This window comes from Gavialis gangeticus, unplaced genomic scaffold, assembly GCF_001723915.1.
Source record: "Gavialis gangeticus isolate Ggan-Ray unplaced genomic scaffold, GavGan_comp1, whole genome shotgun sequence".
NCBI classification, from domain to species: domain Eukaryota; kingdom Metazoa; phylum Chordata; order Crocodylia; family Gavialidae; genus Gavialis; species Gavialis gangeticus.
In genome coordinates, this window is record NW_017729011.1 from 22,300,005 (window position 1) to 22,312,201 (window position 12,197).

Consider the following 12,197-nt stretch of genomic DNA (forward strand, 5'->3'; position numbering starts at 1 on the left):
GGCAGAGGGGATCTGGTAGGGTGATTGGGGAGGATCTTGAAGGGGTCTGGGGGAGAATGGGGGTCTTCAGGGGATGCGGGGATCTTGGGATCTGGGGGATCTTGAAGGGGTCTCAGGTGGGAATGGGGGGGTCTTGAGGGGATCTCGGGTAGCAATGGGGGTCTTGAGGGTGAATGGGGGGGTTGAATGAATCTCAGGTGGCAATGGGGGGTCTTGAATGGATCTTGGGGTGAATGGGGGATCTTGAAGGGATCTGGGAGGGGAATGGGGGTCCTGAGGGGATTTGGGGGGGTCCTTGAGAATGAATGGGGGAGCCTTGAGGGGATCTGGGGGGAGTAGGGGGGATCTTGAAGGGCAGAAAAGCAGGGTCTTGAGAGGATCTGGGGGTGTGCCTAGCCCCCTGCCCAGTAGGAGGTGGGTGCAGCCCGCTGGTACCTGCTCACATTGTTCGGGCTTGCAGCCAGCTGAGGGTGAAGGGTACGGCTCTGTTTGCAGGGAGAGATTGTCTCTTTCCCCCCACCCCCTTTCCTTCCCCATCTCCCCTCATTTATTTATTTCCTGCCCCCAGGGCCAGTGCAGTTAGCCTTCACCCGAAATCGAGGGGTTACAGACTGGGGGGAGGGGGGGATCAACACTGCACGCACGCTGCTGGCCGGTGTTGCAGCAGAGCGGCAGGCCTCTGAGGCTTTTCCCGGCACGGTCTGGGCAGGCTGTGCTGGCAGGTGCGCCCTTGGGGCGTGGGAGCTCTGCAGGCCGCTCGTCTTCCTGGGATGATGCCGTTTATTGTATTTATTTTTGAGAAGGTGTGAGGGGAGGGGGAGCTGTCATTGCCTGTGCGCGGCAGGGCCTGCTATCTTTTGTGTGTTGTTTCAGATGGTGGACGTGGAGGTTTGTGCCGGTGGAGAGAGCACCCGCAGAAAAATGGATGCCCTGACAGATAGTGCCGTGGAGATTGTCCCTTTGGAGCTCTATGATTCCTCCAGAGCCAAAATAGCTGCTAATCTACAGTGGATCTGTGCTAAAGCCTATGGAATAGGTAAGATCCTTTTCTGCCGGCAATTGTTCTTGTTTCTATTCTTGCCTTTTCTGTCTCCCCTGCTATCCCAGATGTAATTAAATTAGGCTTTGTTTTAAATAGAAGTAATGTGTCAAACCTGTTCCCTGGTCAGTCTGGTGCTTCCTAGTGTTTTTGACAGGAATAAAGCAAAGAATCTGAATAAATAGGTGTATGAGGAAACCTCATTGTGAACAACACAGATGATAATTGTGACTGATGCGTACTTCTAAAGATATAGTATCGTGATGTTTTTAGTGAAGAAGATTCTGCCCCACACATCTGTTGTGTTGCCACTTGAAAACCTGGGGCCTGTGTAGGCCTCTGTGATTCCTTGTCTAGTCATCTTGGCAGGTTTCTGATGTGCTAGCTTCTGATCTATCACATTAGTTTGAATTTAAAATAAAAATACTGTGGTTTGTGAGCTTGGTAGTAATAGCCTACAGTTTATTTTTCAAAGTAAGGAAATCTATTAATGAATTATAGCTGTCTTTATCTGTATGCTAAAATACAGAAGTGGAGGTAGGATATAAGAGAAAGAGGTTCTTTTGTAAACTGTCTTTTGTCAGGAAGCATTACCATACAAAGAGGGTTTTTTTGATGGGGGAGGAGAATATTGAGGCACTTTTGCAGTGTTTTCACAGGCATCTGCATTTTATTTATTTATTTATTTTTACATTGCAGTGGATCAGTCTGTTTTCAGTTATTGTTGCTTGCTGCATTTTGAGTGTCTATAGCTAGACGACATATTCAACATGATTGAATACTTATTTCTGTTTAACCAATAAAGTGCAATAAAAATGTGCTTCTGTTTTGGAAAATTAGATAACCCTGTTAATCTAACTCTAATTTGCCAAATTCTAATATGCTTAGTGGATTAACACTAGCTTACTTTGTGACAGGGCTGAGCAGAGCAATCCATTCCTGCAGATAAATATTTTAGACTGTTTCAGCTGGGATATTTAATAAGTATATCCGGTACTGCTAGTAATTTCTCTTATCTGTCTGTGGATAGTACCTACAAAAAGTAGAAAGAGGACTTTTGGTGTTGTAACCTGAATGTAATTTTTTCTTCTTATCCTAGGTGTAAAGGTAAGGTATTTCATGTATGTGAGGTATAAAGGGCAGAATAACAGCAGGGTGAGGCTTTGTATAAAAAAAAAAATGGACTCTGGGGAGTTAACATAATATAAATGTTGACTATTGCTGTCACTGATAACTGGATAGTCATGAAGAATAAATGGGTGTTTTCCTGTATGAACACATTTCAACAGCTAGAATAGTTTATAATACTTAATTAGGACCTTTTTAGTGAGTGGAAATAAAGTGTGTTTTGTAAGTTGTGTAGGTTCCTTATTTATATTTTGGCTTTGCTTCAAAAGAGGGCTCTAATTCTGCACCAGAATTTGGGTAGAAGAAGTGATTGTCCTGCCTTTGCTTTTACATTGACCTCAGTGAGGTTCCTCATAAGCTCAGGGATCTGCTGGCATGCTTGTACCCTTCATCAGCTGGACAGATCTGTTGTATGCATAGTTGGGAGAGCTAACTTGAATAACAGTGTTAATTGGCCTAAAACTTACCATTGGCCTAAAAATACCATTATTATTACCGTTTATTATTGGTTAACATTAATATAGCTTTACTGACGATAGGAATGTTGGGATATGTTGTGTAGCGAAGTCTCCTGTTGCAGCAGGCAGTTTTTGCACTCTGTTGTTTGGGATGGTTTGGCTCACATGTAAATAACAGAATTAAATGCCAGCAGGAGCATTATATTCCCAGTGTCTCTCGTTGTTACTGATGATTGGGTACAATAGGACTAGGAATAGGGGAGGACTAAGAACTTAACTAGGACTCCACTAGTGATTGTGCCCATGTTAATTCTGGTTAAATCCTGAGGTATTGTATGGTATGTGCTTAAATTGTTTCTCATTTAGCTAAGCTTTCTGTGTTTACCAAAAATAGTGGTTTATTTTCGTTTCATGAAAGAAATTGGGCCATGACAAATAATTTGCTTAGGCATTGAAATCTTTCCTGGGAAAAGGGATGGATGACTTAAAGATGCACTTCTCCTTGAGTTTACTTAGCTCTGTCCACTGTCCTGGAGGGGAGAGTTTGGGCAGCCAAATTCCCTTCCACCAATACCCTGCATCTGAAATGATGGATAAGGACGAAACCTTCCTTTCTGTAGAGATAGGAGTTTGACTTGTGTGTATGGTTGCTACCTTGCTAGCTCTGCTCTCTGACAGTACATATCCTCAGCTGGATCCCGTAATAACTGCCCAGCAGAAATTTGGGAATAGAGCATGGAATGGTACGGTGGACGGAAATGTTTACCCATTTTTCCTTCCCTCTGCAAGAAGTCAGGGAGTGGGCATGGTGCTTCAGATAAACTACTGTGTACTCTTCTTATGGACTTAGTCGTTGGACACCTATGTTTTTTAACTTTATAGTACAACGCTGGTTCCCATTTTATGTCTGTTACTTGTACTGTAAAAAAAACAAACCCAACTGCTCATTTGCATATCATTTAAGTGCCTAAAGTGCTTGAGTTCATAAGAACTCCCTGAGCTCACTTTCTGTTTGGTAACTTGTTCTACCGTTGCAGGTACCTGTTTGGTAAAACTGTCAAGGAGCCTTCAGTTTCAAGGCCTCTAGAGCAGTGGTTCCCAACCTTTTTAGATCCCGACTGGCAAACTGCGGACCAGCATACTGGACAGAAGTGACCGGCATGCTGCGGACCCGCAGCCAACCCTTTTTTATACTCGGTATAAAAAAGGGTTGGTATGGGAAAGGTTTAGCTGCCAGTCTGCAATATGCCAGTCCCTCCCGGACTTCCCATCCGGCAGCCGACCCTTTGCAGCCCAGTACTAGGCCATGGCCCACGGGTTGGGAACCTCTGCTCTATAGCAACCTTTGCCCTGTTAGTTGCTAGGGTGCTTTTAGAGGCTTTTGGGTCTCTGAGAAACAAGCTAAGAAACTTTAATGAGGTGTGGAAAGCTTAGTACAGGCTGTCTTTGTAGTTATTGAGTGTTGTCTACCTTGAGTTTGGGTAAGTGAATAGATTTTTCAGGCCCAGGGCCTTGCGCTTAAATGGAGTACACTGTTCACAAGAATGAACAACGAGAAGACTTCTTTCAGCAACCCTAAAGGAAATCTTGTCTAGGCATAATGCACTGAATCCGGGATGGAGTTTATTTGGTTTGAGTCCCTTTTTTATCAATAAACCATGCAATTTAAGCAGGAAAGGGTTCTGGTGAGAAGCATTTTGAAAATCATGCTTTCAGAGCCTAGGAGAACATATTTTTTCAACTCTTAGTGGGATTCAAGTTTCTTAGTTATTTAGGCCCTTCTGAAAATCTTACCTAAAACCTTTATGACCAGTTAGAGGTTTTAGTGGAAGCTGACAGATGACTGACAAGAGTACTGCTGTTCCAGAGTAGTAGAATGAGCTGTGTTTCCAAATAGTAATAATAAGAGGACCACGTATGGAAAAGTCACAGTTGTTGCTTTGCCCAGCAGTAGGACAAAATGGGTCTGATCTCTCGGTTTTCCCTTTAGGGCTCTGAATGACAGTAAAACTGACAAAACTGGTCAGTTTTCATTCTGTTGCCTCTTGGAGAAGCAGTGAGCAGTCACAGAGACGTTTCAGCTTTCTGCAGATTTAGGAAGAAAATACCCCACCAGTTTACATTTTGGAAAGTTGTTTTAATTGCCGTTGAGATTCAGATTCTTAATTCTTTAAGCAGAAGTTAAGAATGCAGAAAAGTAAAAAGGGTCTCATCTGTGAAAGTTTACACTTGCCCTGAACAAGCATGTCTTTCAGTACCTGGGCTAAAGCAAATACTGTCGCCTCTTGTCAGGTGGGGGAGCAGAGCAATAAAGGGACTTGGCTGCACATATTAGAGTCGAGTGGATTGTGCATAAAGCTGGGAGTTAGATCTGGATTCTTAACTTGGTTTTGAAAGTTGCCTGCTGTTCTGTGTCTTGGTGAGGGTCACTCACAAGCCTTTGCTTTCCTGTCTGTAGGGCAGCTGTGATACCTATGTAAAACATATTAATTGTTACATAGAGGAAAGTGTTGCTACTAGTCAAAGATGGAATGAACTTTCTGCTTCGCAGCCCATGCTACGTCCGCTAGATCATTAGATTTCAGATGCGTTCTCTTTTCTTCCTTCGGGAGAGAGGAATTCCATGATAATTATTTTATTTATTCTACGTCTGCCAACACTTCTGGAGTTCAGGTTTTTAGTTTGAGCAACAAATGCTGCGATTTTTCATTTGTATTTTGTTTTGACAATAGGATTAGATGATTGTCCTATCCACCTCACTTGAAACAATTGGTAACAATTGTTGTCCCCCTGACTACAGGCAGTTTTTTCCTCTCCTACACTAATATAGGATACAAAAAGCAAGTATCTGTAACGTGATTATTAGAATTAGGACATCTCTAATTGGTCTGGAAGCCAAGCTGAAATGGTTTCAGACCATTAGGTGGACAAAGCCTTAATTGGAGGGTATATAATTAATTTCCTGTCACATTTTAACACACCTGAAAGCATATAAATACAGCATCTACTTGAATGATTCTCTGCAAATGAATTGATTAAGAACGTTAGTTCAGACAGAGTTTTGCTCTGATTTTTGTTTCTGTGCAGTCAGTTTTTTATGCTACCACAGCTCAAACATTTTGCTGGCATCTACTTCTGTACTTCAGATAACAAGTCAGACGGTTCAAACTGCTGCATTTTTAGCTGGTATCCAGGTAACCACCCTGGCATTGATTTTTATTTATTTATTTATTTTTTTTGGTATGTGAAATGGTAAAGAAATACCTTTTTTAAATCTCCAGCTGGGTGGAGGGAAGAGTCTTGGAAGATTTTAATATCAGACTGCTGTTGAATTCAAAGTTTTTTAAAAGTACTCGAGTAACTTAAGTCGTATTAAAATTTATTTGCACTTTAGTACTGCTCAGTTTTGGAGAAAACAGCATTGCCTAACAAGTGAGGGACTCGAATGAACTACTTTTCTCATCAGAAATTATACCAATGTAATTTGAAGTGTTTCCTTTTGTATGAAAATAGGTGAGGGATCACTGATAGACACTGAAACAAGAGCACTTAAGATTCTGTGCTGCTCAGACTTGAATGTTAAAATAGAGCATTATCTCATTTTATCTCTCCATGTATCTGGCACAAGCATAGGAAATACCAAGGATAGGGGCATTTTCCTTGCAGGTAGGATTGGGGATTGTTTAGCAGTTGGTCAATACAGTTTTGCAGGCAGGGAGCATTTTATGAGATTTACATAAAATTGTGTGAAGGAGATCCAGTCATCCCTTAGTTTTAATGTAGCCTAGTGCATTGTTAGACAAAATAGTGCCTATGACAGAAAACGTAGAACATGCCAGATACTGCTGAGATTCGTTAGCTGGCCTCAGATTTAATTGCTGAGATTGCACGTAACCACTCTGCAAACCTTTTGAAGAAAATATTGTGGAAAATTTTGAAGATAAAAGTTTTCTGAACACCTCTACTTAACTACAAACAGTAGCTGTGAAGCTAATGCTGAAGAAACTTCATCACCAAAATATTTGGAGGGTTTACGGAATAGCTTTAGCATCCAAACCAAAAGATTTTCTGCAAGATCTTATACTTGCTCCTTGAGAAGTGACAGTTTCCTTGTGGACTTACTGTGATAGCATATAGACTTTCTTTTAAACAAAAGACTACTAAATATTGATTTTAGTTTTGCATTGATACAGGTTTGTTATGAGCATGAGTTCAACCAAGAATTTTTATAGCTGTAGCTTAGAGTTTTATAGCTATAGCTCGGATTTAATGTTTGTGCTTTTCAGAGAAGTCCAAATGGCTTTCAGCATTAAAAAAGATCATGTGTGTAAAGGGATACTTGGAAAGGGTGAACCAAACTGTGTAGGTGCTCATGCTGTGCTTGAATACTGTGTTTAGAGATAATGTTAACAAGTACTGAAGCAGCCTTTTTCAGGAAGAGCATTGCAGTGGGGAGTTTTGGTAAATGTGTATGACATATGACAATTGCTGCTGGTGGGCAGAGGAATGGTTTAGAAAGTGTCTTAGATTCTAGAATTCTTCACTCGTGTGTCACTTATCACTGTACCAGTTGGCTAACTACAGTGATTAGTTGCTCAATTCTGCCTTTTAGCTTTGACCCACCTTTTGGAGGGCACAAAGACTTTCAAATCTAAATATTTTGAGGGGATGGGGTGAGAGAAAAAGTACTCTGGCTGTATTGGTCTGCGTAGTCTATATGAAAATAATTGGCAATAGAGATGTGAAAGATTTGATAGACTATCTCTCAGCATGGCTTCTACCCTAAAAGTGATATTTTCTGGATGAGGTAGCCAGCAAGACTAAGGAACAACCTAAATTCTGTGATAGTTTTGTGTTTCAGTAAGGCTTTTGTTGCCACAAGACTGGGACCTAATACATTACATGCAGTAGTGAAGCAAGGAAAGTATGCAAGCCTTCCTAAACTTGTATCTGTAAACTTTATAGAATCCTTTCTGTGTCACATTTTTTGTCCTACTCCTTCCCTCTCTTCTGTCTTTTTGAATCACCTTAGCTGTTACAGGTCCCCCCTCATATGGAGATAATTGAATAAAACTTATAAGAACAGTATGAAGTCAGTCTATGGTAAACACTAGTTCATATTGTTACAAATGTTGAGCATTCAGAGTTATGACAATTTTCAGTCCTCAGAAATAGGCAGTGCAGAACTGAGGATTTTTTTTTTTGGTTTGAGCCAAACTGGAGAACTCTGTATTACAAATGTCACAGTAGCAGTCATAACGCAGTCTTAACAATTGCAGTTGCCAAACAAATCCTGTAAAATGGTAGAAAACTTAAGAGCGTCACTGTGCCTTCTGTCTGCTTCCTACTGAAACTAGCCCTAAAAATCCCACTGACTTCAATGGGAGCGCCCTCGAGTCTCTGTGGAACTAATGGTGCTTAGTGTGGTATGCTCCTGTTTATTTCTTAAAACTGTGATAGTTCATAATGTTTCAGCATTGTAAATCCTGGCCTTATTAATAGGATATTTTCCCACCTTTCTTCTGAGTTATTGATACCTATTACATTTTAAAAAAGAAGCCTCAAGAAAACCAGTTTGGACAAACATATTTGTAGAATGAATCTGGAAAGATTAGAAAAGAGCAATAAATATACCATGATTTCTAGTGTTGACCTGCATATTGAATTTTTCCTACCTTTACCCATGTGCTAATTGTTTAGACTAACATACAGCAATATTTTTGTATCAACTGCTTACCTTGCTGCCCATTTTAGATTGGGGCAGGCTGTCTGTTAGCTTTTAACTTTTTTCCTAAATACCAGACTAAAAATCTTAGAGTGGCATTATGGAGAGATGCATAGTGAGTATAGACACGTGGTGGGGGGGAATGTAGCTGACTAAGACACATTGCTGTCGAGTCCTGTGGGTTCATTCCTGTTGAAGTCGGTGGGAGTTTCCCCACTGGACAAGTTGCAGAACTGAATCCTAATTTTAATGTTCTTGAGGATTCACAAAGTTTACTCCCAGCTGTTAATTACTGTCAGCGTGTGAACTTCACGTAACTCCCCAAACTGCCTTTTCTGAGAGGTTAATTCTGACTAGACAGTCTAAACCCATTCATAATTTTTGGTTGCATGCAATTTTGAAACTATTTCACTATTCTTTGTCTCTTAACCGAAGGTAGTATTCATTTCAGAATAGCTTTTTCTGTACTGTTCAGCTTCTCAAGCAGACCTTATATAAGATAATCTTGCTAAATACTTCTTTGTGTAAAAGCCTGTTTTACATAACTTGGCTAATGCATAATACTTAGGGCTTGTAGTCATACTTTACCCAAGGCAATGAGAAATTTTGCTTTGCAGTGTACTGACATTGGGGTGGCAAAAAGCAACCAACCTGTTTCTTGAGGAGAGGGAGGAAGTAGAGGGCTGAGTGGCTCAGATATTGCTGCTGCGCCTTTTGAGGGTTTTTAAAAGCATTTTTTTCAAGGGCCAAAGAGGCAAGCATCAGGGCTGCAAGAAGGTATTTTAAAGGGAGCATCAAGTTCCGCTTTTTATTTCATCAAGATTCTCTGAAGTAGTGGGCGGGGGAGAAAATGTAATGGGGAATGTGAGAGATGGTTATCATAGAAGAGAAGCAGTGGATATTGAGTGTGTGTGTTTTGAAAGGAGGACGAAAGAAGATGATGTAGGGAGGAGAGAAGGCAATATAAAGGAAAGGAGTCAAAAGTAACATAAGGGGAGAGGAATGGGGAAGGAAAAGCAGCAAGAGAATCTGACGGCCATCCTAGCAAAGATGCACCATCATAATTTGATTGAAAAGAAAAGCTGATTCATATATAGGTAGGGAAGAGATGCAGACCCCAAAGTTAAAGAGTGTACCTTGTATTCTTCAAATATAAAATTGACATTGTTACAATCAAATAGAGTACATGACTCTTTTATGATAAGTTGTTGGAACTTGCAGGGAGCCACACCTGTGTGGTAGAGGCTCTGCTCGGGTAGATGCCTTTCATCCCAGCTAGCAGGCGTTGTCCCAAACTTAGATGATAATCAGCCTTTTTTTTTCCAAGTCCTCAGTACACTGTTGCCCTCCATTACAAGGGGTGACAAATCTGCAAACTGCCACATCAGGACTGAACTTTTGATCATAGATGGCCAGGTAATCTAGAAAACAAAGACATTTTAAGATCTAATAGCTGGAAACTTAAATTAGTAATCCAGTGGACATTTTTTTTATGGTGAATGTAATCCAGCTTTGGAACCATTTAGCAAGGATTCTCCATCATTGAATATTTAGAATAACATCCAGTCTTGTTTGAACTATAGCATGATTTCTTCAATCAGGAATTAGTGCAAGGAAGTCCTGTGGCCTGTGGAAGTCAGAATAAATAACTACAGTAGTTGTTACATGACACCTGCTAGCTCAGTGCAGGCAACCTGGCTTCCCCCACTGTGTGCAGCATGGGCACACCAGCTTCCTTGCTGCACGGACCACAGAGACGGCTCCCTCCTGCCTCTGTGTACAGCCTGGACACCCCAGATCCATCCTGCCATGCATGCAACATGAGTAGTCCAGCACAGTACAGGCATCCCAGCCCCTTCCACTGTGCTGCCCTGCCCACAGGAGTGAGGGCAGGTAGTAGAAGCTGTAGAGGGAGGGGAAGCTTAGAGATCCCCAGTTGCCACTGCATCAGAAGTACTAAAGGAAGTGGCAGCTGGGCAGGAGCCCAGGGGCTTCAAGTTAGCCCTTTACAGGCTGTATACAACCTGCAAGCCACCAGCTGGACAGCCCTCTTCTAGCTAATCTTGGTAGATTTGTAAACTCTTTGGGTTGGAGACCATGCTTTTCTTCTCTAGTACAGCAGTTCCCAATCTGTGGTATAGGTACCACCGGTGGTACGCAGATGACCAGTCAGTGTGCATTAACAGATTTATTATATTTACTTTATACGACAAAAATTTGCTGGTGGTACTGAAGGCTGAACTGAAAAATTTGCTGGTGGTACTTAAGGTTGTATCGTCGTGATGCGGAATCTGTCAGAATTTGGGAACCGCTGCTCTAGTAATTTTAATACTTCTGTATATGTACATGCAGCTGTTGTGTCACCACCATAATATTTGTCAGGATTTTTGATAACTTCTGTGTTTTTGCTTCTTCCTCTGTTCAGTTTGTTTGGCTTCCTTTGCCATTGAATACTGGACACCAAATGAAAGTCCCGAGGGAGTGGCAGAACAGTGCTGAACAGTGCCTTTTTGTTAGGCAGTAGCTGTTGTGGTTGGACTTAGATGTGGGTCATGTTCATACTCTGCTCCTCTGACTTCTTTGCAGAAGCTTTACTGGAGCTGGATAAATATAGATTTAGAAACAGAAGGGTCCAATCTGTTCTCATATTTGCTTTTAAAATTGCATTTGGTGCCTCCTAAATTCCCAAAGCTGTAGACTCGTCATTCAGGTGGTGATGCTGACTGAAACTGAAAGCTGGTGAATTTGAAAGAGAAATAAAAAGTAGTTTCAGTTACTATACTTAATCTGGAGCGCTTTATCATTCTTTGTGGATTTATAGTCACATTTTAGTCTTGGTGACCTTCATCTCTTCTCTTGCCACATTGAAAATTAAAAATGTAGAACCTTTTTCTGATGGGCTGCACATGAAAATGATGACACCTGATGCATACGCATATGCACCATCTACAACTGAACTGAATTTTTGCTCTTGAATCATTTGAGGCGCTGTTTGTGACACAACAAGGACCCCAGCCTAGGTGATATCTGCAGGTGCTGTTGCAATAGAAATAAAATAGTAGTTCTAGATTTTCTTTTAGCTGATCCTTTAAATGGTTGCAGGCACTGGAAAAGGACCTAAAATCAGGAGGAACTGGGTGAATTATATCATGTTGTTCACATCCATGAATCAGTTTAGTAAATGTTAAAGAGATTGATGTTTGTAATGCATCACAGTGGTTAAATCATGTAACCTGTTGTAGGTTTTGATGTTTTCTTCCTTCCCCAGAACTAGGAAATACAGCAAGATTTTTCCAGAAGCTGTTAATCATTGTTAAATTGACTTACGACTTAGTTGCATTAAAACAGGAGCCTGATCAGTATTGACAGGGCTGAATATAATTTAAATGGTTACATCCATTAACTTCTCATAAAGCGTTTAACCTGCAAGCATATTGAGAGAGATTATTTTTCATAGTGCAGATGGGGTTTCATTATCTCTGTCCCTTTACTTCTGCTCTCTTTGTGTGGTCCATGTAGCAGAATATTAAGCCTCACATAAGGGGAAATAATGGTCATAATTCTGATAGAATTATAAAAATCATTTCTACTGGGTGCATCTACACATTCTTTAATGTGCCTTTGCTACTGCACATTAAACTTAGTACCTCTAATGTGAGGTACTAGGTAAAGGCACAATAGCTGTGCTAATGCGCAGTAGCAAAGGTGAATACTCTTTTTTGTGATAATGCATGTAGTCTAATTCTTCTACACATTAGCATGGTTTTTGCCATGACCCGCTAATGCTCAGTAGGACAGTCCTCTGCATTAAGGCATCTCATGTAGACGCGCCCACTGTGAACTGAAG

General features: G+C 41.1%; 1 protein-coding gene across 2 annotated transcripts in view; it reads left to right on the forward strand.

Annotated features, from left to right (window-relative positions):
• The first annotated feature begins 858 nt into the window (after positions 1-858).
• Positions 859-12,197, forward strand: part of CAMSAP1 (calmodulin regulated spectrin associated protein 1) — a 52,693-nt gene continuing 41,354 nt past the window's right edge. For both annotated transcript variants that reach the window (XM_019510823.1, XM_019510824.1), the window contains exon 1: positions 859-1,036. In XM_019510823.1, the coding sequence (XP_019366368.1) occupies positions 874-1,036 (163 nt within the window). In that variant the 5' untranslated portion in view covers positions 859-873. The remainder of the gene's footprint in view (positions 1,037-12,197) is intronic.